Source organism: Gorilla gorilla, chromosome 18 (genome assembly GCF_029281585.2).
Source record: "Gorilla gorilla gorilla isolate KB3781 chromosome 18, NHGRI_mGorGor1-v2.1_pri, whole genome shotgun sequence".
NCBI lineage: Eukaryota > Metazoa > Chordata > Mammalia > Primates > Hominidae > Gorilla > Gorilla gorilla.
The window spans coordinates 98,232,861-98,259,732 of NC_073242.2; the positions used below are offsets into that span (position 1 = coordinate 98,232,861).

Sequence of the window (26,872 nt, forward strand, 5' to 3'; positions counted from 1 at the left end):
GTCTCACTCTGTTCCCCAGGCTGGAGTACAGTGTACAGTGGCACGATCTCAGCTGACCACAACCTCTGCCTCCCAGGCTCAACCAATTTTTGTGCCTCAGCCTCCAATGTAGCTGGGATTACAGGCACCTGCCACCATGCCTGACTAATTCTTGTATATTTAATAGAGATGGGGCTTTGCCATGTTGATAAGGCTGGTCTCAAAATCCTGACCTCAGGTGACCTGCCCATCTCAGCCTCCCAAATGCCGGGATTACAGGTGTGAGCCACGGAGCCCGGCTGAAGTTAATTTTGTACGTGTGTGAAGAAGGGGTTTTCATGTGGCTATCAAGTTGTTCCAGCCTCATTCTTTCTCCATTGTTTTGGCATTCTTGTTAAAAACCAACTGAACATAAACAGGAGAGTTTATTTCTTTTTTTTTTTTTTTTTTTTTTTTTTTTGAGACGGAGTCTTGCTCTGTATGCCCAGGCTGGAGTGCAGTGGCGTGATCTCGGCTCACTGAAATCTCCGCCTCGCAGGTTCAAGCGATTCTCCTGTCTCAGCCTCCCAAATAGCTGGGATTACAGGCACACGCCACCATGCCCAGCTAATTTTGTATCTTTAGTAGAGACGGGGTTTCTCCATGTTGATAAGGCTGGTCTCGAACTCCTGATCTCAGGTGATCCACCCACTTCGGCCTCCCAAAGTGCTGGGATTACAGGCATGAGCCACTGCGCCTGGCCCGAGAGTTTATTTCTTGACCCTCAGTTCTATTCTATTGATTTACCTATTATTAGGCCAGTATATACTATCTTGATTATTGTAGATTTGTAGTAAGTTTTAAAATCAGAAGCGTGAGTCCTCCAGCTTTTTCACTGTTGTGGATCCCTTCCATTCTTATATGAATTTTAGGATCAGGTCACCAATTTCTGCAACAACAACAACAACAAAAGCAGCTGGCATTTTGATAGGGATTGTGTTGAATCTGTAGGTCAACTTTGGATATTGCCATTGTGATGTTGTCCTTCAATTCATGAGCATGGGATGTCTTTCCATTTATTTGTCTTCTTTAATTTCTTTCAATAATGTTTTCAGAGTATATGTTGCACTTCTTTTGTTAAATTTATTCCTATTTTATTCTTTTCAATGCAATTGCAAATGGAATTATTTTCTTATTCAGAATATTCATTGCTAACCTGAATACTTACTTTTGGCATTTGGTGGCAGGAACTCAAGGGCATATTAGGATACATCAGTTGCTTGCAGTGAATTAAATTATTTCATGCATGTACTAAGAGCGAAATGGGTGTCAGTGCTGCTAAGCTGGTGAGGCCACCCCCAAATGACTATGCTATTGATGACCTGATTCCTCTATGACTGTTATAGAGAAAGACTTTCTCTTGCCAAAGTATCTAGAAAGTTTTCAATTATTCTGTGTATCTTATCATTCTATTTGCTACCATCACTAAATGGAGCAGTCCCAGTACTGTTTGTGCCATCATTCATTTGGAAGAGAGATTTGATTCCCAAAAGATTATCATACTCTTCAACTGTAGTGAGATTACAGTGACTTTGCACCAGAGTAATGTTATGCTAAAGGCATTGCAGTAGAATGATCCACTGGAGATTAAAAACCTCATTCTGTATTATAAAACAAAGACCTCCATCTTCAGTGAACACATTATCTAAATTCTAATCCACCAAGAATGTATCTCTAGTTAAGCTATTTCCTTGCCCAAAAAAGCATTATCAGCTCTGCATTGTTTACATCTTTAATTTCACACCCTCCATGATTTGACACTGCCTATTTCTGATCATGTTCACCTCTCATTGTGCCCTTCGTTGCAGTTACCTGGTACAGTTGCTGTTTTCTAAATATACCATATATTTTGTCTCTCTACTCCTGCCACCACCTTGCCTCTGCTGTCACAGCTCCGTCTACCTGAAGCAATCTTCCTCTTGTCTGCCCCTATGAGAATCCTTACCATTCTTCAAGATTAGGTTTAAGTGCTCCCTCCTCCATGAAATCTTCCCCAAGAAGAATAGATATCACCCATCCTGTTGCTCTCATCCTGCTTAGTACCTCTAACTTCCTAGAAGTAAGGACAAAATCTCCATCATCTCTCAATCTCCAGTGCCGTATGGCTTCCCTTGCATATAGTATGTATACATTCAATGTTTTCATTGAATTGGTTAGATGGAAAGATATTTCTTAAACTGCAGTTTGGAAATTAAATTCTGTTATATTTTCAGGACTATGTGTATTCTCTAAAATAATTTTTAAAATATTGTGTTTTCATTTTAATAATAATTCTGAATCACCAGGATCCACGTTATAATCAAGTTGCATTGCACAATTTTAATGCCCATATGTGTGTTTGAGAAACATTGGAGTAAAACATTATTCAGAATGTGTGTAAAGTTCTGATTACAGTGGAGTGCTGGCGGTAAGTAATCATTCGATTTTTGGAAAATATAATTCGTTTTAGCTAGCAGTACCTTAATCTGCAGGATAAGATATTCTTTAGTTACTTCTTCTTGGTAGAAAATGAAGAGAGCAGTTAGGAATGGTTTTGTCTGTGTTCACATGTGTGTCTTAAAAAAAAAGGGGGGGGCAGGAGGAGAAAGAGGAGAGCCCCCATACATTAATAATAGAGTTTTAAAAGAATGGTGTAAGAATTTGGCAGAGTGGAATTCTTTTTCTTACTTGATTTTTCTCAGTTTCGCTTTTATGACCTGTTTTAGTGAATTAGGGGAATGATTGAGCCCTTGAAATTAGCAGGTCCTCTGACTCCAAAAGTTTAGTGTGTTCTTTTTTTTTTTTTTGGAAAAAGGGTCTTGCTGTGTCACGCAGGCTGGAGTGCAGTGGCACAATCATAGCTTACTGCAGTCCTCGAACATCTGAGCTCAAGTCCTCCTCCCACCTCAGCCTCCCTAGTAGCTGGGACTACAGGCGCGTGCTACCATACCCAGCTAATTTTTAAAATAACTTTTTTAGAGACAAGCTTTCGCCATATTGCCCAAGCTGGTGTTGAACTCCTGGCCTCAAGCCATCCTCCCACCTCAGCCGCCCAAATCTTGTTAATTCAGATTTGACAGCACCCCTCTGCTATGTAAGCATCTCTTGTTGCAAGTCATTTCAGATCCTTTCTGGAAAAAGATGGGATCTGATATGCATAAATGAATCGATCACTCTAGACTTCAGAGTACCATTGAAAAGCTTAATGAAAAATCTTCCAAATTCTAATTTGTTAAACGAATCTTTTCACAATGCCAGAATTGATATAGGCAAGTCATAGGCAGGTTAAAATTTTTTCAGCTCTCTCACTTGATTGTTCACCTTCCAAAGCAACTCATTTTTATCAAGTTTGTTCAAACAAATCTAGATCCTTCACTGGCTTTCTTGAACACACAGCTGTTTGCTTCTCAATAAGGTTGATTGGTGCTGACTTCCTGAGAATAGGGAGTTGCAAATAGCCAGGTGTTGTCATTACAAAGTAGAAGCCATTAGAACTAAGCTAAGATAAACCCCACTCATTAGAATCTACTGGAGTAAGTTTCTAAAAGTGGGCTTGGATTTACTGTGTTCATTTCTCTGAAGCTTTTTAGAAATACCTGAGGAGGCTGGGCACGGTGGCTCACGCCTGTAATCCCAGCATTTTGGGAGGCCGAGGTGGTCGGATCACCTGAGGTTGGGAGTTCGAGACCAGCCTGACCAACATGGAGAAACCCCATCTCTACTAAAAATACAAAATTAGCCGGGCATGGTGGCGCATGCCTGTAATCCCAGCTACTCAAGAGGCTGAGACAGGAGAATCATTTGAAACCAGGAGGTGGAGTTTGCAGGAAGCCAAGATCGTGCCATTGCACTCCAGCCTGGGCAACAAGAGCGAAACTCTGTCTCAAAAAAAAAAAAAAAAAAAAAAAAAAAAAGAAAGAAATACCTGAGGAAAAGAAGATTGTCTCTTTAACTTCAGTTTCATGAGTGCCTCTTCATCTAAATATTGTAGTCTGTAATGAATGCTTTCTGAAAATGGTGTGGGGGAATTTGGAAATCAGTATTTTTTGTAAAAGTCATTTAATGCATATCTTTAAGGAGACAGAGAAATAGTAATGAATGTTTGCCCTTGTCAGGGGACAAATGTGTGCTGTCTTTCATTAAAATGATGATGAATTAGGATCTCGGAGCCTTACGGTTCAAATAAGTTTCAACTGAGTCAATAGGAACATCTCATCTGGATAAAGAAAAGTACAAACAACAAGAAACAACAACCAAAACCAAAGAACCCCTCCTGGATGGGATAATAGTGGTTTTGTTGCCAATCAGAAACTAGGAAATAATATGGGTATCCCAGAACCCTAGATTTTAATTCATACTCAAATAGGTTAGCCAATAGTTGTGAAATACACTCAGCATGTAACCCCTTCTTGCAAGCACTACTGTAAGTAGTTACACACCTTTTTTTTAATAGGTTAGCACATATACTAAGATGATTCAGCTCTTTGGGAAAGTTATATGTATATATGCTGATATTATAGGAGTCATGCTGTATACCAGGTTGTTGTCTCAATTAAAATTGTAATTAGAGGAAAGAAAATTATTTGGTTTAATTTTTTCTTTTGTTATACTTTGGTTATAAAATTGACTTTTGAGCCATTTTAAAAATATGTACACAGTGGCTCACACCTGTAATCCAGCACTTTGGGAGGCCGAAGCTGAGGTGGGAGGATCACTTGAGCTCAGGAGTTTGAGACAAGACTGGGCAACATGGCAAAACCCCTTCTCTACAAAAATATACAAAAATCAGCTGGGCGTGGTGGCATGCACCTGTGGTCCCAGCTACTCAGGAGGCTAAGGTAAAAGAATCACTTGAACCTGGGAGGTCAAGGCTGCAATAAGCCGTGATTACACCACTGCACTCCAACCTGGGCGACAGAACAAGACCCTGTCTCCAAAAAAAAAAAAAGGCGGGGCTGCCTTAAGTTCCTTTATTTATTTATTTATTTTTTCCAAGACCAGGTCTCACTCTGTCACACAGGCCAGAGTGCAGTGGCACAATCTTGGCTCACTGCAACCTCCACCTCCTGGGCTCAAGCAATTCTCGTGCCTCAGCCTCCCGAGTAGCTACGACTACAGGCATGTGCCACCATGCCTAGCTAATTTTTTATATTTTTAGTAAATACAGAGTTTCGCTGTGTTGGCCAGGCTGCTCTTGAACTCCTGAGCTCAGGCAATCTGCCTGCCTTGGCCTCCCCAAGTGCTAGGATTACAGACATGAGCCACCGTGCCTGGCCCCCAAGTTCCTTAGTTTTGACAAATCTAACTTTTTTGATGTTTCATATTGATAGACATAGGATTGACACTAAGGTATTCTACAACTTTATATATGAAGAGCATTCCAGTTTTCATATATCAGGATGCTTTTGGCTGCAGGTAACAGAAATTCCCAATTCAAGTGGCTTAACAAAGAATGAATTATCACACATAACAAAAATTCCAGGATTGCTAATTCTCTAGCTCAGTGACATCATTGAAGACCCATATTCTTTTCATCTTTCTCTGTCAACCACAGCTTATGGGCCTTATCCTTTAGTTCCTCATGGTTTCAAGTTGGTTGCAGCAACTCTAAGGCAACCCTAATTCATATATCCTTATGATAGCCAAAGGCAAAAAGTTTTCTGAGAGTCTTCTAGCAGACTTTCCTTCACAACTCATTGTCCGGAACTGGGTCACATGCCCATGCCTAAACCAATTAAAGCAGAGGGAGATGTCCACCATGATTCACTTAGACCAGTGGAAACTGTAGCCTGAATCACATGGGGAGGGGTGGCGACAGGTGGATACTTGAACAAAATTAATGTACTGTTTGTAAGGAAAATTGGGAAAATGCCAGTGAGATGTATACAAAATTTGACATAGAGGAATCCCTAAAGCTCAAATTAACCCCTGGGCTGGGCACAGTGGCTCACACTTATAATCTCAGCACTTTGGGAGTCTAAGGCAGGAGGATCACTTGAGCCCAGGAGTTCGAGACCAGCCTGGGCAACATAGCAAGGCCCAATCTCTATAAAAAAAATTGTAACCAGCTGGACATGGTGTTGTGCATCTATAGTCCCACCCTACTCAGGAGGCTAAAGCAAGAGGATCTCTTGAGCCCAGGAGTTTGATTCTGCAGTGAGTTATGATTGCACCACTGCACTCTAGCCTGGGTGACAGAACAAGACCTTGTCTCAAAAAAAAAATAAAAAGAAAAAGAAAAGACAAAGAACCTCTTATGTAGGATCTTAAAATTCAATGCCTATGCCAAATTGCAGCCCTGGAAGATTCTTTGACTATGTGCATTCATTTTGTTCTCCATAGAAACCAGTTCAAGCCAACTCCCACCTGGAGACTAGGGTACAATGCAGTCCTGAGACCCCTATCACAAGATCAGAAGAGAGGGAAGATTAGTCAGAGGGTAGCAGAGCCCCAAGAAATGAAGGCAAGGTCATAAATCTCCAAAGAAGACCAGGTTTGAGCCAAGTATGTGACAGATCTAGGCTATGTATGTGAGGCCTAAGAGAGGTCCAGTCTCGGAGAACGTGGAGGCAGAGGCCCTTTGAGAAATGCAGAGTGGATGCAGTGAGTGTTCCAGTTCTTCCAGTCCAACACTTGGAAAACAAGGTAGCAAGTGAGCCCAGAGCCAGCTGACCAGGTACAGCAGGGTCTGAGATGCTGACACTCCCACTGGCTTCTTGGATTCTCAGATGCAGCTGGGATGGGTTGATGGAGCATGTAGTTTAACAGATGCTCATTTTATTTCATTTATTTATTTATTTATTTATTTATTTATTTATTTATTTATTTATTTATTTTAAACAGAGTCTTGCTCTGTCGCCCAGGCTGGAGTGCTCTGGCATGATCTCAGCTAACTGTAAGCTCCACCTCCTGGGTTCACGCCATTCTCCTGCCTCAGCTTCCCGAGTAGCTGGGACTACAGGCGCCCGCCACCACGCCCAGATAATTTTTTGTATTTTTAATAGAGACCGGGTTTCACCATGTTAGCCAGGATGGTCTCAATCTCCTGACCTCGTGATCCGCCCCCTCTGCCTCCCAAAGTGCTGGGATTACAGGCGTGAGCCACCGCACCTGGCCAATGGATGCTCATTTTCAAAGGAGTGCTGGAGCTCAGTTAGGGCAGGAATTTACATAAATGGAACGTTAAGTTGCAGTTTTGTTAATATAGTGATATGCTCTTGACTTATATGGCCAGTCGGTATAAGAAACAGCTGTATGATTTCTGCATTGAATATAAAGCTTCTATTGCCCACTCTCTTCTTCACTTTTCCACCAGGCCCTCACATGCCTTGTTCCTTGAGGTCTTCTCCTCTGAGAGCTCTTCCCTGAGCCCTCACCCACATTGTCAACTCCCCCGCTCCTTATTTTTTTTCATAGCCTTCATTGCTGCTGGAAATTTTATTATTTATTGTCTTTCTTCCCCGCTAGAAGTAGGCTTCATGAAGATGGGAGCTTTGATTTCTTGTTCATGCCATATTGTCCTCAGTACTGAGAACATTGGCACATTGGAGTACTGTGGGCACTCAATTAAGATTTGCTGGATGAATTAGCCAGGCGTGGTGGCACATGCCTGTAATCCCAGCTACTTGGGAGGCTGAGGCAGGAGAATTACTTGAACCTGGGAGAGGAAGGTTGCGGTGAGCCGAGATTGCGCCGTTGCATTCCAGCCTGCGCAACAAGAGCGAAACTCCATCTCAAAAAAAAAAAAAAGATTTGCCGGATGAATGAATGAGATACCTCTTAGTGTCCTTCCTGAAGTTTCTCTCTCTTCATGATGTTCCTTCTTTTATTGGATAATGAGAGCTGTGTTTTCTAATTCCTTTTTTGCCTTAGCTACCAAGAATTGTAAAATTAAACTACTAAACTCTTGGTTTATTTGCAGTAGCCATTCTTAGCTTGGGATGTCTGCACTTCTCTCACTTACTGTAGAGGTTTTAAAATATTTATTTTATTTTATGTATTTTATTTTATTTATTATTATTATTATTTTGAGATGGAGTCTCTACCCAGGCTTGAGTGCAATGGTGCGATCTCAGCTCACTGCAACCTCCGCCTCCTGGGTTAAAGCTATTCTTCTGCCTCAGCCTCCTGAGTAGCTGGGACCACAGGCAGGCACCACCACACCTGGCTAAATTTTTTGTATTTTTAGTGGAGATGGGTTTCACCATGTTGGCCAGGATGGTCTCAAACTCCTGACCTCAGGTGATTCGCCCACCTCAGCCTCCCAAAGTGCTGGGATTACAGGTGTAAGCCATCATACCCAGCCTAAAATGTTTATTTTAATGACACATGGTTTCAACGTTATTTACTGTAAGTTGCTTCAGATCCTGTGTGGAAGTAAATGAAGACGGAATAATAATAAGTGAACTAATTGAAGGGTAACAGGGAGTAGTGAAAAAAAAAAATGAACACGCTTTAGAGTCTGAGCAAATAAGATAATACTGGAGCTGTTGTTAATAGAATAGAAACCAGATCAAACATTACTCATAAAAGTCCCTCTCTGTCACCATTTTGGCACATCTCACTCCATTGTTATTGCTTGGTCAGTATTTTTCCTCTTCCCCATTAGGTTTTGCCATGAGGGTAAGGACTGTGTCTTTCTTGCTTATGATTAGCCCCCCAGGGCCTAGCACAGTGCCAGACACATAGTACACACTTAATCATTATTTGATAAGTTAATATGCCTTTTCTTTATCATTTATTTTTAACTATAAGACACTATATTAGTAAACATTAAAATGTTTCTCCTGTGTTCTTACCCTTTTCAACCTGCAATTTCCCCTGCTTGTAGATTCCGAACTTCCTTCATTTTTTATGTGCCTTCCTTCCTGACAAGGAACCTTCTTCCTTTAACCACAACAGCCTCCCACTCCAGGGCTCATGAATGTGTGCCTTTTCTTCCTTCCCCAGTCTCCTAAATCTCATTTTCCTAATGACTAAACTGAAAGTGACCCACCAACTCACACACTTAGAAGTGGAAGGGGCCTGAGAGGTCATTTTGTTTCACTGGCTCATCTCCACTTCCAGGGAAGCGAAGTGAATTGCCCAGGGGTCACTCTGCTGGTTGGCAGCAGGGCCAACCCTAGAACACAGATCTCTAACTCTGGATCCTCATCTCCCACTGCAGAGTGAGCAAGCCCCCTTCCTAACTCCAGAAAGAGAAAGCACTGCAACAAAAGTAGAAAAGTATATTTTAGTCTTAGTTGGAAATCTTTTTTTTTTTTTTTGAGAGACAGAGTCTCACCCTTGTTGCCCAAGCTGGAGTTCAATGGCGTGATCTCGGCTCACTGCAACCTCATCATCCCAGGTTCAAGCAATTCTCCTGCCTCAGCCTCCCAAGTAGCTGGGATTACAGGAGCCCATCACCACGCCTGGCTAATTTTTGTATTTTTAGTAGAGACGGGGTTTTACCATGGTGAGCCACGGTGCCCAGCCATTGGAAATCTCTTTTTTTTTTTTTTTTTTTTTTTTTTTGAGACAGAGTCTCTCTCTGTCACCCAGGCTGGAGTGCAGTGGTGTGATCTCGGCCCACTGCAGGCTCCGCCTCCCAGGTTCACGCCATTCTTCTGCCTCAGCCACCCGAGTAGCTGGGACTACAGGCGCCCGCCACCATGCCCGGCTAATTTTCTTTTTAATATTTTTAGTAGAGACGGGGTTTCACCGTGTTAGCCAGGATGGTCTCGATCTCCTGACCTCGTGATCTGCCCGCCTCGGCCTCCCAAAGTGCTGGGATTACAGGTGTGAGCCACCGCACCTGGCCGGAAATCTCTTAAATGCAATATATCATAGGAGTTACTCATAGGTAACTCATAGGAATTAAGTATCAGACCATTTAAGTTTGATCCCAGCTCTATTTACTTTTCAAACAAGTTAACTCCTTTGTCTTAGTGTATGTCCTTTCTCTTTTTTCCTATGCATTTGAATATTTAATATACATATTTAAATCTGTATGTTTGCCGGGCACGGTGGCTCACGCCTGTAATCCCAGCACTTTGGGAGGCCGAGGCGGGCGGATCACGAGGTCAGGAGATCGAGACCATCCTGGCTAACATGGTGAAACCCTGTCTCTACTAAAAATATTAAAAAGAAAATTAGCCGGGCGTGGTGGCGGGTGCCTGTAGTCCCAGCTACTCAGGACGTTGAGGCCCCGGAGGCAGAGCTTGCAGTGAGCCAAGATCACGCCACTGCACTCCAGCCTGGGTGACAGAGTGAGACTCCGTCTCAAAAAATAAATAAATAAATAAATAAATAAATAAATAAATAAATCTGTATGTTTGATTTGTTAATAGTAGGAAAAGTTGTGTGTGTGCATATTTGCATACATAAATGGGAATACTGGTTCTGGTAGTTTCTTTCACTTTAACAATGTCTTGAGGAGAGCTTTTCATGTCAGTGTATATAATTCTGTCATGTTCCTTTTAATCACTGCATAGTAATCCGTAATATGGGTATACCATGGTTATTTAACCTTTCCTATATGAATTTTTTAGTTTATTTCTTCTCATTTTTCACCATTACAATTCACTAAATTCTTGATGCAGATGTCCTTGTGCAGATATGTAACTACCTCTCTAGGATAGATAATTAGAAATGCAAAGACTGGGTCAAAGAGTCTGAGATGACAGTTCAAATCTCCTCTTTTCTATTCTGAAAATAGGTTATGTCTAGGTCATCAATGATTTAGTTTTGGCAGCATACGTTGATGTTAACAGGACGGAGGTGAGTCTTATTACTGCATGTAGTATGTTAGGAATTGGGAGCATTTTGGAGAAAGTACTCCTTTATCTTTTTCTTATACTGTATGGAAGGTACATTGTGCTTTGGACCTTGAGGGGAAAACAAAAACCAAAACAAAAAAAAACAAACTTCTTCGTCCTCTTCCTTCCAAGGGACTGAGACTAGCAAAGTCATGCTTTCGAGCAACCTCTGCTTGACTCTGTGACAGCATTTGCAACACAGTTCTATAATTGTCAGTACTTATCTGTTTATATGTACTCCTTAAACTTTGGGCATCTTCTTTTCTCCTTATTTTATTTCATTTTAGTTTTGTAGAGACAAACTATCCCTATGTTGCCCAGGCTGGTCTCGAACTCCTGGGCTCAAGCAATCCTCCCGCCTCAGCCTCCCAAAGTGCTGGGATTCTAGGCATGAGCCACCGTGCCCAGCCTACTTTGAGCTTCTTAAAGGGTAAAAATAATATTTCATCAGTTCTTGTATTCCTAGAATATTAGCATGATACCTAGTACATAATTATGTTTTGTTGAATAAATGAATGAATTCAATTCAATATTACCATTTTCTGTACCTAGTACAGTCATGTGTTGCTTAACAATGGGAATACATTCTGAGAAATGTGTAGTTAGGTGATTTTGTCATTGTACAAACATCACAGAATGTGCCTACACAAACCTAGATGATATTGTATTTATATATATTTTTTATACAGAAAATCAAATGTCCCAGTGTCCCAGCACCATTACTGAATACTAATTATTTCCCCAACTTGATCTAATACTAATTATTTCCCCAACTTGATCCCCAACTTGATCAGGTTTCTAAATGTGTGCTGCCCTACAATCTGATAGGACCAGTGTTGTATATGCAGTCCGTGATTGACCAAAGCATTGTTATGCAGCTCATGACTGTATATGCAAAGACTGCTAAGACCTGATGGGATCAGAGATGAAGGAGTCAAAGTTCTACCCTCAAGGAATTTATAGTCTTATGGAAGAAACAGATACAGGCTTAAAACATTTAGGAACCAAGGCATGAGTGACAAATGTGATTTAAGTCAAAGCGACTTAAGCACAAAGTATTGTGAAACTTTCAAGGAGGGCTAATTGAAGCTGACTGAGGGGAAGAGGCAGGTTCCACAAAGAAAGTGGCATTTGAACTGGGCCTGGTAGGACAGGTCAGTGATTTATCAATATAGGTCATCATTTGGTGATTAAAAATAGGTGACTTTACGCTTGTAATCCTAACACTTTGGGAGGTAGAGGCAGGAGGATCACTTGAGTTTAGAAGTTCAAGACCAGCCTGGGCAACATAGTGAGACCCTGTTTCTACAAAAAAATCAAAAAATTAGTCGGGCGCGATGGCATACACCTGTCTTCCCAGCTACTCTGGAGGCTGAGGTGAGAGGATCACTTGAGCCCAGGAGATTGAGGCTGCAGTGAGCTGTGATCACTCCAGCCTGGGTAACAGAGCAAGACCCACCCCCCCTTTATGTATGTATGTATGTATGTGTGTGTGTGTGTGTGTGTGTGTGTGTGTGTGTGTGTGTGTGTGTGTGTATATGCGGAATCTTCTTATCACCACCTCTACTGTTCAAGTCGCTGTTGTCTTTCCAGCCACTTATTGTAGTAGGTTTCTACCTTGGACCCTTGTTCCACCCTGGACACACATGGTACCCAACAATGTGTTCTCAGCACTGCAGCCAGTGTGATCTTTTTGCACTCCTTTGCTCAGAGTCCTCCAAAGGCCTCTCATTGTACACTGAGAAAAAGTTCAAGTCCTTGCAGTGTCCTGCAAGGCCCTTCATGATCTACCCCACTTTCCCATCCCTGCCCTTACTTCTCTAGCCTCATCTAGGGCTTCCTTGGTGTTCTCAGACATGCCAGGCGTGCTCCTCTACAGGTTTTTACACTGGCTGTTCTCTCTTCCTGGTATGCTCTTCTCCCAGAAATGCACATGACTGATACGCTCACCTTCCAGTCTTTGTTTAAATGTCACCTTCTCAATGAAGCCTACCTTTACCACCTTTTTAAAACCTGAAGTCGGCCACCATTCCCATTATTCCTTATTTCCCTTACCTGTTTTACTTTTTTTGCCCCTATAGTATGTATTACCTTCTAACATTCTATCTAATTTACACTAGAATATAAGCCACAGAAGGGCAGGAATCATGGTCTCTTGTTTCGCAGCATATGCCAAGCATCTGGAACAATGCTTAGCACATACTAGGCCTCTCATTAAATATTTGTCTAATAATCATAGTTCTCTTTCTCCAGGACCCAAATGCCTTGATTGTTTTTCACTCAATTTGCTTATCCAAGCAGACAGCAGGATAAGACAGGGAAAAGTAGGCTGATGATTGGGGTCTAGGGTCTAGCCTGGGGGCCACACTTGTTGTTTGTGTGACCATGGGCTAATTATAGTTGGGCTGGGTTTGTGAAAGTTTATTAAGCTATATACTTAATGATATATACATTTTTTGTGTGTATATGTAAATTTTTTTTTCTTTTTTTTTTTTTTTGAGACAGAATCTCGCTCTGTTGCCCAGGCTAGAGTGCAGTGGCGCAATCTCGGCTCACTTCAAGCTCCGCCTCCCGGGTTCAGGCCATTCTCCTACCTCAGCCTCCCATGTAGCTGGGACTACAGGCGCCCGCCACCATGCCCGGCTAATTTTTTGTATTTTTAGTAGAGACGGGGGTTTCACCGTGTTAGCCAGGATGGTCTAGATCTCCTGACCTCGTGATCCGCCCGCCTCGGCCTCCCAAAGTGCTGGGATTACAGGCGTGAGCCACTGCGCCTGGCCGTGTATGTAAATTTTTTAAGTTTTCTGTAATAAGACTCTGAAAATAACTGCTAGTAACACTATGGGGAATATCTTCACATATTTTATCTCTATGTGTAGACTTTTGAGAATAAAATTGAGATTCTACATGCTTTTTCACAAAACCATACATCATGAATATTTTTCATAACATGAAATATTCTTCTGGAGCATGATTTTTAATGGTTATGCAAGTACTTTGAAAAGAATAAGACATTGGTCATGTACGGTGACTCACTCCTGTAATCCCAGCACTTTGGGAGGCCAAGGCAGATGGATAGCTTGAGCCCGGGAGTTCAAGACCAGCCTGGGCAACATGGCAAAACCCCATTTCCACAAAAAATACAAAAATTAGCCGGGGCCGGGCGCGGTGGCTCACGCCTGTAATCCCAGCACTTTCGGAGGCCGAGGCGGGCGGATCACGAGGTCAGGAGATCGAGACCATCCTGGCTAACACGGTGAAACCCCGTCTCTACTAAAAATACAAAAATTAGCCGGGCGTGGTGGCGGGCGCCTGTAGTCCCAGCTACTCAGGAGGCTGAGGCAGGAGAATGGCGTGAACCCGAGAGGCAGAGCTTGCAGTGAGCCAAGATCGCGCCACTGCACTCCAGCCTGGGCGACAGTGAGACTCCGTCCCAAAAAAAAAAAAAAAAAAAAAAAATTAGCCGGGCATGGTGGCATGCACCTGTAGTCCCAGCTACTTGGGAGACTGAGGTGGGAGAATCACCAGAGCCTGGGAGGTCAAGGCTGCAGTGAGCTGTGATTGTGCCACTGCACTCCAGTCTGGGCAACACAGCAAGACCCTGTCTCAAAAAAAAATAAAAACAAAAATAAAAAGAATAAGACATCATGCAGTGAACTATGGAAATATAATTCTTCCTTTTTTAAGAAGTTGAAATTTTGTTTTAAGAGGTTTTGATTTCTTCCTTTTTCCTATAGGAGACATGGTCTCAAAGTACCGAGAACCTTTGATCCACACCTTCCTGAGGGGAGTGAGAGATCCGGATGGTGCTCACAGGGCCAGCAGCTTGGCCAACCTTGGGGAGCTGTGCCAGAGGCTGGACTTTCTGCTGGGCTCCGTGGTCCATGAGGTACTGTATTTTGATTCCTTTCTCTAAAGCGTGTTTTCACTTGGACCTACGATGCATCTTGAGATTGGGAGTCAGGAGACCTGGGCTCTTTTTGCAGATCCGCCACTGCCTCCCTGTGAGACAGGGCAAGTGAGCCATTGAACTTCCCAAGGCTTCATCTGTCTCACATGTATATTGAAAGTTATGTTAGTAAGGGCCGGGCATGGTGGCTTGCACCTGTAATCCCAGCACTTTGGGAGGGCGAGGCGGGTAGATTGCTTGCAGCCAGGAGTCTGAAACCAGCCTGGTCAACATGGCGTAACCCTATCTCTACTAAAAATACAAAAATCAGCTGGGCATGGTGGTACATGCGTATAATCCCGGCTACTCAGGAGGCTGAGGCAGGAGAATCACTTGAACCTGGGAGGCATAGGTTGCAGTAAGCCAAGATCACGCCACTGCACTCCAGCGTGGGCAACACAGCGAGATTCTGTCTCAAAAAAAACAAAAACAAAAAATTATGTTAGTAAGAATTTCATAGTTGCAGCTGAGAGGAAGTCATCTTAACCTACCTTAAGCAATAAAAGATGATTTATCATAGAGTCTGATGTAACTAACAGAATTGGAGAAACCTTTAGGAAAAGTAGATAGAGCTTTACCCTGAGTCTCTGGGCCATCTGTGAGTCTTATCTCCTCCACTCACAGAAAAATCTCAGGCAAATACTCTATCTTTGGCCGAGGCACCCTGTATTCAGGGGGATGGTGTTGTTTACCAAAAAAAAACACTTAAGTTCCATATTTTGCTCAGCATTTCATACCCAGTGCCTGGTATGTAGTAGGTAATCAGTAAATTATTGAAAAGATGAATGGTGAACCATCAAAATGATAGCCATACAACGTGTTGGGGCCAGAAGCTTTTCTGGCTTTAGAGTTTATTATTATTATTATTATTATTATTTGAAACAGAGTTTCGCTCTGTCACCCAGGCTGGAGTGCAGTGGCGCAATCGTGGCTCACTGCAACCTCCGCCTCCTGGGTTCAAGCAGTTCACCTGCCTCAGCCTCCCATGTAGCTGGGACCATGTGTCACCACACCTGGACAATTTTTGTATTTTTAGTATAGACAGAGTTTCACCATGTTGGCCAGGTTGGTCTCGAACTCCTGACCTCAGGTGATCCACCTGCCTCGGCCTCCCAAAGTGTTAGGATTACAGGCGTGAGCCACCACACCTGAACTCAGAGTTTATTAATTAATGAAATGTGCGTCTTGCCCCGGCCTCTATGAGTGTCTTTCTCTAGCCCCCTTTTTTTTTTTTTTTTTTTTTTTTTTTGAGACAGAGTCTAGCTCTGTAGCCCAGGCTGGAGTGCAGTGGCACGATCTCAGCTTACTGTAACCTCCGCCTCCCGGGTCCTAGTTCAAGCAGTTCTCCTCAGCCTCCCGAGTAGCTGGGATTACAGGTGCATGCCACTATGCCCAGCTAATTTTTGTGTTCTTAGTAGAGACGGGGTTTCACCATGTTGGCCAGACTGGTCTTGAACTCCTGCCTTTGTGATCTGCTCGCCTCGGCCTCCCAAAGTGCTGGGATTACAGGCATGAGCCACCCCTCCTGGCCCCTCTAGCCTCTTAAATTGTACCTTTGCCTTGTATTTATGTACTCATCAATATATCAATGTATATCTTGAGTATCTGCTGTGTGCACCTACTCTGCTATTTACAGATGATGATAGACAGAAAAAGACTGGTTAACATGTGGCCAGGAGTCTTTACTACCAATGTACATGACCATCTTAAGTTTTTTTTTGGAAGAAGATGCCTTATAAATTATAAATAAGTAAGTGAAATACAGTTTAAATTACCTTTTTTTTTATTCAAATGGAGTCTCTAACTCTGTCGCCCAGGCTGGAGTGCGGTGGTGCAGTCTCGGCACACTGCAACCTCCACCTTCCAGGTTCAAGCGATTCTCCCACATTAGCCTCTTGAGTAGCTAGGATTACAGGCGTGTGCCACCACGCCTGGTTAAGTTTTGTATTTTTAGTAGAGACAGTGTTTCATCATGTTGGCCAGGCTGGTCTTGAATTCCCAGACTCAAGTGATCCTCCTGCCTCGGCCTCCCAAAGTGCTGGTGATGTTGGATTTTTCTTCTCAGTCACTTTGCAAGCCAGGGACCTCTGGCTGGGAGTGCCCGACCCTGGCCTCACTTGGCCATGCTGGCGTGCCCCAGCTTACCTGTTGTTATGGCTTGTACCACATTCAGCAGTTCCCAAGCTCTTATACCACACCCAAGATAAATGAGGATACACTGGACATTGAAGGGTGAGGAGGGCAGAGAATAATTTTATTGAGCAATGAAACGGCTCTCAGCAGAGAAGGGAGCTGGAGAGAGGACATGAAGGGCAAGGTGTCTTCCTCAAACTCAGGTTGTCTCTTCCCTGAAGTCAACCCATTTCCCCCTCTACTGACTGAGTCTGGGGTCTTCATAGGCACAAGTTGCATGCTGATTGGTTTGTGAGTATGCAAAAAAGGTTAAAACAAGGCACCACTCAAAGGTGGGCCCCACAGTATAGAAAACCAATTAGGAAATGGTAGGCATATGTAAAATAGGTGAAGGGTGGGGACCAATCAGAGGAAAGTGTGCCAAACAGGAAGACAAGTTTTCAATCCAGTCTGAGAATTTAACTTGTAGCTTAGCTTTCAGGCTTTAAACTGCCTTCAGCTTGGAGGTAAGGTTGCACTGGGTACCTGCCCCTATCTGCCTAGGCATTTAGCTGCCTCCTGTAGATATCACTGGGATTATAGGCATCAGCCATTGCACCTGGCCTTTTTTTTTTTTTTTTTTCCACTTTAAGCAAAAACTCTTTATTTTTAAGACAAGGTATGATTTCTAATTTTCTATTCTTGGCATAAATTTTAATTCTTTCTAGTGGAACCAAAGCCTCCTGAACCCCTTTCAGTGTCATCCAAATCTTAAACTTCTTCTATTTCTGGTTAAAAAAAAATGTAGTTCACAAATGAGCTATGCAATTTGATCACCTTTCTTGACTTCAAACTTTTTCTTTTTTTTTTTTTTTCTTGAGACAGAGTTTCACTCTGTTGCCCTGGCTGGAGTACAGTGGCACGATCTCAGCTCACTGCAACCTCCGCCTCCCGGGTTCAAGTAATCCTCTTGCCTCAGCCTCCCAAGTAGCTGGGACTACAGGCGCCCATCACCACACCCGGCTAATTTTTGTATTTTTAGTAGAGACAGGGTTTCACCATGTTGGCCAGGCTGGTCTCAAACTCCTAACCTCAAGTGATCCGCGCACCTCAGCCTCCCAAAGTGCTGGGATTACAGGCATGAGCCACCACGCCCCACTGACTTCAAACTTTTTTTTGCCAAAATTAAACATTATACCATCAACATTTACGCTATAATCTTTCTCTCTGACACGAGTTCGTACATCTAGAAAGTGTTTTGCAGCCAAACCAGACCATGGAGCCACTCTTCCATAACATCCAGAAGGAAGGGCTATCTGAGTGTCCATTTTCACAAGAGCTTTCTCTGTAGGTGGTATTGTATCATCATAGGCACTGTACAGGTGATAGCTCGCAGCCTGCATGAACCCCTGGGGTTGAGGCCATGGGATGTTCAGAGAGCCAGGCAAAGCGAGCTGCATGATGCCCTCCTCTGTAGGCCAGGCCTGCTAGCTGGGGGAAATGGCAGGTGTCTTATCAAAGCAGGGCATGGCAGAGTGAGAAGGTGAGTAGAGGAGAGGATCAAATCTGTTTGTTTGTTTGTTTGTTTGTTTGTTTGTTTGTGGTGGAGTCTTGCTCTATCACCTAGGCTGGAGTGCAGTGGCATGATCTTGACTCACTGCAGCCTCCACATCCCAGGTTCCAAGGATGAGAGGATCAAATATGAAGAATGACCTACTGAGGGGGAATTTTCCCTTCTTTTTTTTTTTTTTGAGATGGAGTGTCGCTTTGTTCCCTATGCTGTAGTGCAGTGGTGCAATCTCAGCTCACTGCAACCTCCACCTCCTGGGTTCAAGTGATTCCCCTGTCTTAGCCTCCTGAGTAGCTGGGATTACAGGTATGAGCCACCATGCCCAGCTAATTTTTGTATTTTTAGTAGAGATGGCATTTCGCCATGTTGGCCAGCTGGCCTCAAACTCCTGACCTCAAGTGATCTGTGTGCCTCGGCCTCCCGAAGTGCTGGGATTACAGGCATGAGCCACTGCGCCCGGGCCTGAGAGGGAATTTTTTTCAATGTTTGGCAGTTGTGTCATATCAATAAGCAGAGAAGCACACTCACAGATGTATGCATACACTTGAATTTATGGTATTTCCTGATTCTTGAGCTTCATATATTTTGCTTTATTTGGTTATAAGGGCTACTCTTTTCATTAAATTTCAACCTAGGATTTTCAGGAAAGTTACATATATATCAGTTATTTCCTTCCCTTTAACTGTTCTCTGAGGGATCACCAGGGACAACCTGTTCCTCAGTTTTTGTACCTTCTTTTTTTTTTAATAACTTAGAAACAATAACTTTAAGTACCTACTTAAAACCCAAGTGTTCTAATATATGTGAACCGTTAGGCATCTCATCCTGTTTTAGATGGACTTAGCAAATCTCTTGTTCTTTAGTATTATTAAATTGTAACACTTAAGAGAAGGCTTTTATGGGTCTATTTGGTTATATTGTCTGAAGATTTCAGACTAGTGTAACTTTTTTGGGTCAGATACTGAAATGATTCCCACATTTTTTTTTCTCTATTTTCTTGGTCTCTTCACATAACCCAAACCAAACTGAACTGTAAACTGTGTACTAAAACAAGTTGCTGGTCCATGATCTGAACCAAACCCAATTTTTTTTTTTTTTGAGACGAATTCTTGCTCTGTCGCCCAGACTGGAGTACAATGGCATGATCTCGGATCACTGCAACCTCCGCCTCCCGGGTTCGAGCAATTATCCTGCTACAGCCTCCCAGGTAGCTGGGATTACAGGCGCCTGCCACCACACCCGACTAATATTTGTAACTTTTTTTCTTTTTTTGTTTTTTGAGACAGAGTCTCACTGTCGCCCAGGCTGGAGTGCAGTGGCACTATCTCTGCTCACTGCAACCTCCACCCCCCGGGTTCAAGTGATTCTCCTGCCTCAGCCTCCCCAGTAGCTGGGATTACAGGCATCTGCCACCATGCCTGGGTAATTTTTGTGTTTTTAGTAGAGACGGGGTTTCACCATCTTGGCTAGGCTGGTCTTGAACTCTTGACCTCAGGTGATCCACCCGCTTCGGGCCTCCCAAAGTGCTGGGATTATAGGCGTGAGCCACTGCTCCTGGCCCTCCAAATATTATTATTTTTAAATGGCTTTACTGAGATACACCTCACACACTATACAATTCACCCATTTAAAGTGCACAATTCAGGCCAGGTGCAGAGGCCCACGCCTATAATCTCAGCACTTTGGGAGGCCAAGGCAGGCAGATCACCTGAGGTCGGGAGTTCAAGACCAACCTGGCCAACATGGTGAAACCCCCCTCTACCAAAAATACAAAATAAATTAGCCAGGCGTGGTGGCACATGCCTGTAATCCCAGCTACTTAGGAGACTGTGGCAGGAGAATTGCTTGAACACGGGAGGCGGAGTTTGCAGTGAGCTAAAACTGCGCCACTACACTCTAGTCTGGGTGACAGAGCGAGACTTTGTCTCAAAAAAAACCTAAAAATTAAAAAAAATAAAGTGTACAACTCAATGGTTTTTAGTATATAAAGAGTTATTGGTACAATCACACACACTTTTTTTTTTAATTTTTAGAGATGGGGTCTTGCTGTGTTGTCCAGGCTGGTCTCGAACTCCTGGGCTGAAGTGATCCACCTGCCTCAGCCTTCTGAGTAGCTGGGACTATAGGCACATACCACCATGACCAGTTTACCAAAAAAAAAAAAAAAAAAAGAAAAACTACATAGCCATGCATTTCAGAAAAATTTTCCCCAGATCTCCAAGTGGACCAGCTGAGACTTGATGGGATCTATATGTTTTCTAAAACTAATGAACCTGAACAATACCTGAATGTCATGACCTCTGAACTCAAACATTGAGACTATATTTATTTTTGAATCCCTAGACTGTTCTTTTTCTCTCTCCTAAGGAAATTGTAGCATGCTAGCAGCATATGATTTACTATCCAAAGTGTTAAGAGAAATTTCTTGGTTTTGGTTGATTAGGAAGATTGAGCTAAAGCAGATTTTGTAACATTCAAGAAGCATCATCTGTCAGGACCCACCCAACCTGTTGAAAGATAACAAAACTGCCAGGTACACTTGGGAATGGGAATGAATGAGAGCCCAGCTATACCATCTGTTTACTTGCATTCACTTGAGCAAATGACTTTGAGCTCAGTTTCTTGATCTAGAAAATGAGATTAAAATACCTGCAATCAAGATTGTTACAAGACGTATATGTTTGATACAATGATTTATTCAACAGTTTTTATTGAGTGCCTACTACATGCCAAGCAGTATTCAGGACATCTAAGACATATCACTCTTCAAAATACACAGTGATTTCCATCTTCATTCCATTCTAGAGAGAGTAGACAGATAATAAATGTTATATATAATCAATAAGTAAAGTATCTAGTATATTAGACAATGATAAGTGCTATGGAAAAAAAGAAAAAGTAGAGGAAGGGAAACTGATCAGGATTATAGTCTTAGGCGGTGGGGCCGTTGCAGTGCTAAACAGGGTATCAGGTGAGTCTCACTGAGAAGGTGACATTCTAGTAAAGACATTTTATTTTTCTATATTAAGATTTTTCTTAAGGAACATCTTGGTCATTTAAGGGGGCTGGTGATGACAGTGATGAGGATGAGCATCAAGGAAATAAGAAGAACAGGCCGGGTGTGGTGGCTCACACCTGTAATCCCAGCACTTTGGGAGGCCAAGGCGGGTGGATCACCTAAGGTCAGGAGATCGAGACCAGCCTGGCCAACATTGTTAAACCCCATCTCTACTAAAATTATAAAAATTAGCTGAGAGTAGTAACAGGCACCTGTAGTCCCAGCTACTCAGGAGGCTGAGGCAGGAGAATTGCATGAACCTAGGAGGCAGAGGCTGCAGTGAGCCAAGATCATGCCGCTGCACCCCAGCCTGGGCGACAGAGCGAGACTCCAACTCAAAAAAAAAAGGAAATAAGAAGAATAGAGTGATCAGTGTCCTTCAGCTGTCCCCAGCCATATGTTTTCAAAACAACTGCAGTGTTAGGGGCTGAGGATACAAAACCCTGTCAGATACCACCTTGCCTTCTGGGCATGGGTAATCTGGTGGACACAGACATCAGTGATTACAATTACAGTCCACTGGGATGGGTGCTATGGGAGCACCTTTGAGGAGTCCCTTGGTCAAGTTCGGGTATTGGCAAAGATGTCCTGGAGGAAGAAATCCCTGGAGCTGAATCCAGAGAACAAGTAGAAATTAAGCAGGTAAAAAAAGGCAGAGGTGAGCATTTCAGCAGAGGGAGCAGCTGTGCAAAGGGCGTGAGATGGCCTGACGTGTTTAGGAAGGTTCCAAATGCTGGAGTGAAGGGGTGGGGGGTTAGTGGTGGCAGAAGCTAAGGCAAGAAAGTGCAGGTAGGGGCCACATCATGAAAGGCCATGTTACTTTATAGCTTCCTGGCTCACAGCAAGAATCGAGCATTGCTTATTTAGCCTTTGGAAATGAAGTGCAAATAGGTAGTAGGTTTTTTGCCTACCATGGGTTTTGACACAAAGAAAAGCACCGTTTGTGACCCTAGGACGTCCTTTATGTTTCAACCTTAAAACAGGTGAGGGCCAGGCGCGGTGGCTCACGCCTGTAATCCCAGCACTTTAGGAGGCGGAGGTGGGCAGATCACGAGGTCAAGAGATCGAGACCATCCTGGCCAACATGGTGAAACCCCGTCTCTACTAAAAAAAAAAATACAAAAATTAGCTGGGCATGGTGGTGCACGCCTGTAGTCCCAGCTACTCAGGAAGCTGAGGCAGGAGAATTGCTTGAACCCCAGAGGTGGAGGTTGTAGTGAACCAATATCGCACCACTACACTCCAGCCTGGCAACAGAGCAAGACTCGATCTCAAAAAATAAAATTAAATTAAATTTTAAAAATTAAAAAAATTTTTTTTAAAAAACTGGGATGACGAGCTGCTGCTTTGGGACACCTTCCTGGCAAACCTCTTGTCCAGTGATCCTGCCCCACTTCTAGAGACCTGGACTGTTTCTACAGAATCAATCCCAGGAATGTTCATGGTCATTAGCAAATTGTGAGCACAACAAGGGCAGAACCCATCTTGATTCATCTTGTCATACCCCCAGTACCTATCACAGTGCTTGGCACATAGTGGATGCTAGGTGTTGGCTGATTAATACAATATTGAGTGAAGAGCAGAGAAGGATGGTTGGGAAGGCTAGTTCCTATGTGTTTCAATAATAGTCATAGCAAGGCTGGGCACGGTGGCTCAGACCTGTAATCTCAACACTTTGGGAGGCCGAGGTGAACAGATGACTTGAGGAAAGGAGTTCAAGACCAGCCTGGGCAACATGGTTAAATCCCATCTCTACCAAAAAGTACAAAAATTAGCCAGGTGTGGTGGCACATGCTACTCGGGATAAATTTAGTAAGATAAGGGGCCCAAAGGGAGTTTGCTGTTGTCTCAGATGGATGGGAGAAGCTTTCCTGACTAGTGACTTTTTTTTTTTGATACAGAGTTTTGCTCTGTCGCCCAGGCTGGAGTGCAGTGGTGCGATCTCAGCTCACTGCAACCTCCACCTCCCGGGTTCAAGCAATTCTCTTGCCTCAGCCTCCCAAGTAGCTGGGACTACAGGTGTGTGCCACCACACCCAGCTAATTTTTTTTGTATAGTTTTAGTAGAGATGGGGTTTCACCATGTTGCCCAGGCTGGTCTCAAACTCCTGAGCTCATGCAACCTGCCCGCCTCAGCCTGCCAAAGTGCTGGGATTACAGGAATGAGTCACTGTGCCCGGCTGACAAGTGATCTTTGAGCAAAGATGTAAGGAAGCAAGGGGTTGATCCAGAAACCTAGGGAGGGAGCATTCCAGGTGGAGGGAGATGTGAGTGCAGAGGCCCTGCGACAGGTGGAGGCTTCACGTGCTGGAGAACAGTAAGGCCAGTGTGGCTTCAGAGAAGAGCAGGAGTTGGCACCAGAAAGGCAGTGGCCACTCCCAGTGGAGCCTTGTGTGGACTTTGGCTTTCCCTGTGAGTGAGATGGGAAGCCAGGGTGGAAGAATGAAATGATCTAACTTCATTCGTTCATTCATTCATTCATTCGTTCATTCATTCATTCATTCGTTCATTCATTCATTTATGGAGACAGAGCCTCGGGCTGTCGCCCAGGCTGTAGTACAGTGGCACAATCTCAACTCACTGCAACCTCTGCTTCCTGGGTTCAAGCAATTCTCTTGCCTCAGCCTCTCAAGTAGCTGGGACTACAGGCATGTGCCACCATGCCCCGCTAATTTTTTTCTATTTTTAGTGGAGGCAGGATTTCACCATGTTGCTCAGGCTGGTCTCAAACTCCTGAGTTCAGGCAACCCACCCGCCTCAGCCTCCCAAAGTGCTAGGATTACAGGTATGAGCCACAATGTCCAGCCGATCTAACTTCTTTTAAAAAGTTACTGTTGGCCGGGCATGGTGGCTCACACCTGTAATCCCAGCCCTTTGGGAGGCCAAGGCGGGTGGATCACGAAGTCAGGAGTTCAAGACCAGCCTAGCCAAGATGGTGAAACCCAGTCTCTACTAAAAATACAAAAAATTAGTTGGGCATGGTGGCAGGCGCCTGTAATCCCAGCTACTGGGGAGGCTGAGGCAGAGAACTGCTTGAACCCGGAGGCTGAGGTTGCAGTGGGCCAAGATCACACCACTGTACTCCAGCCTGGGCAACAGAACAAGACTCCATCTCAAAAAAAAAAAAAAAAAAAGTTACTGTTGCCAGGCGTGGTGGCTCATGCCTGTAATCTCACCACTTTGGGAGGCCAAGGCAGGCAGATCACCTGAGGTCAGGAGTTCAAGACCAGCCTGGTCAACATGGTAAAACCCCATCTCCACTAAAAATACAAAAATTAGCCCCGTGTGGTGGCAGGCACCTGTAATCCCAGCTACTCGGGAGGCTGAGGTAGGAGAATCACTTGAACCCAGGAGGCGGAGGTTGCAGTGAGCTGAGATCACACCACTGTACTCTAGCCTGGGCAACAGAGAGAGACTCTGTCTCAAAAATAAGTAAATAAAATAAAAAGTTACTGTGGCTTCTCCTAGGACAGTTCTTTCAGTGTACCATGAAAGCTCTTGAAGTCTCGGAATTGTTTAGTTCCAGGGTGTGCTGGTGGAGAAGGAACTTGAGCTTTGGGAAACTTGTCTTTGCGAACAGAAGGAATTCTCCTTCGTGAGCATCTGTTATCTGGCAAGTATGCTAGAAGACACAAATAAAGGACCCAATCTCTTCCCTTAAGGAAGTCTCAGTAACTTGTGTGAAACGCAGAGGAGTAAATCAACAGTGGATAGGAGTGACACGATAGAGCCAGCACCAAGCCCTGGGGGACCCAGAGCTGGGACCCTGGGTTAACTTGTCAGGGCATCAAGAAGGTTATGTTGATCAAGTGTAAGCCAGGCAGAGGAAGAGAAGAAGCATAATCTATTTTGAGATAACATTGAACAGCTTCCTTTCTGAGAAATCACCAAACTGGAGAATAACGCCAATGTGGCGGGAGGTCCTGGAGGCCCTGGGGACCCTAAATGGAAAACTGCCATGGCTTCCTCAGAGGCTTTGGTAGCAGCATGCAGGACTGGGCTCGCAGCCATGGTCAAGGCTAGAGCTGAGGCTATGGAACTCACAGAGGCATGACTGAGGACAAGGAGTGGATACCCATCACCAAGCTGGGCCCTCTGGTCAAGGATATGAAGATCAAGTCCCTGGAGACCTATCTCTTCTCCCTGCCCATCGAGGAGTGTGATATCTTAGCTTTTTTCAGGGGGCATCTCTCATGGGTGAGGTTTTAAAGATTATGCTTGTGTAGAAACAGACCCACACTGGCCACCGCACCAGATTCAAGGCATTTGTTACTGTTAGGGACTATGATGGCCACATCAGTCTAAGTGTTAAGTGCTTCAAGGAGGTTACTACTGCCATCCAAGGGACCATCACCCTGGCCAAGCTTTCCATTGTCCCTGTGCAGAGAGGTTACTGGGGGAACAAGATCGGCAAGTCCTACACCACCCCCTGTATGGTTACAGGCTGCTGTAGCTCTGGGCTAGTACACCTTATCCCTGCCCCCAGGAACAATGGCATCATCTCGACTCCTGTGCCCAAGATGCTGCTGCTGATGGCCGGTATTGACAACTGCTACACCTCAGCCAGGGGCTGCACTGCCACCCTGGACAACTTCACCAAGGCCACCTTCAATGCCATCTCCAGGACCTATAGCTGCCTGACCCCCAGCCTCTGGAAAGAGACTATTCACCAAGCCTCCCTGTGGAATGCACTGACCATCTCATCAAGACCCACACCAGAGCCTCCATGCAGAGGACCCAGGCTCCAGCTGTGGTTACAGCATAAGCTTTCATACAAGAATAATAAAGTGAATTACACCTGTTAAAAATAATAAGCAGAAGAAAATGAAATTGAACAAACCAGCCACCGTAGTCCCTTCTAACGCGATGTGGTGTGGGGGCATCAGTGCCCTTCCTCTCTGGCTATAGCTCTTCGGCATCTGAAGAAAGTTATCCTAACTATTGGGTGATCCACATTTGGGCACTGTCTGCTATGATGATGCCAGCTGGTCGGGAAGGAATATAAAGTATAGGCTCAACCCTTCCACAGTCACTGTACTGGGAATTCAGGCTTTTCCTCTCTGTTGATGTCAAGAATTAACCTGTAGATAACATTCTTTTTTTTTTTCTTTTTTTTTTCAATTTTTCCTTGTTCTTGTCAAAGGCTGTGTCGCTTAAAACCAAATCTTGATAGGTTCTTCATCTTTATCACTCTCTATGAGAAGTAAATATGATTTAAGTGAACCACAGTGAGAGGCCTGTCCTCACTACAGCAAATAAGATGTGTCCCAGGTGACAAGTCCAGTCTCCTTTTAACATGGTGCCCAGAATTCCACATGCCTGAGCTTTGGGGGCTGATACAAAGCCACTGCCTCTGATCCCACGGAATGACCTGAATTTATTATCAGTTTT

General features: G+C 43.9%; 1 protein-coding gene and 2 pseudogenes across 1 annotated transcript in view; 2 read left to right on the forward strand and 1 right to left on the reverse strand.

Annotated features, from left to right (window-relative positions):
* Positions 1-26,872, forward strand: part of TANGO6 (transport and golgi organization 6 homolog) — a 241,422-nt gene that overhangs the window by 164,830 nt on the left and 49,720 nt on the right. The window contains exon 16 of the mRNA XM_019011975.4: positions 14,531-14,682. Coding sequence (XP_018867520.3) covers positions 14,531-14,682 — 152 coding nt within the window. The remainder of the gene's footprint in view (positions 1-14,530; positions 14,683-26,872) is intronic.
* Positions 17,569-25,492, reverse strand: LOC134757442 (deoxyuridine 5'-triphosphate nucleotidohydrolase-like; annotated as a pseudogene).
* On the forward strand, positions 25,322-26,516 carry LOC129527688 (small ribosomal subunit protein uS5-like; annotated as a pseudogene).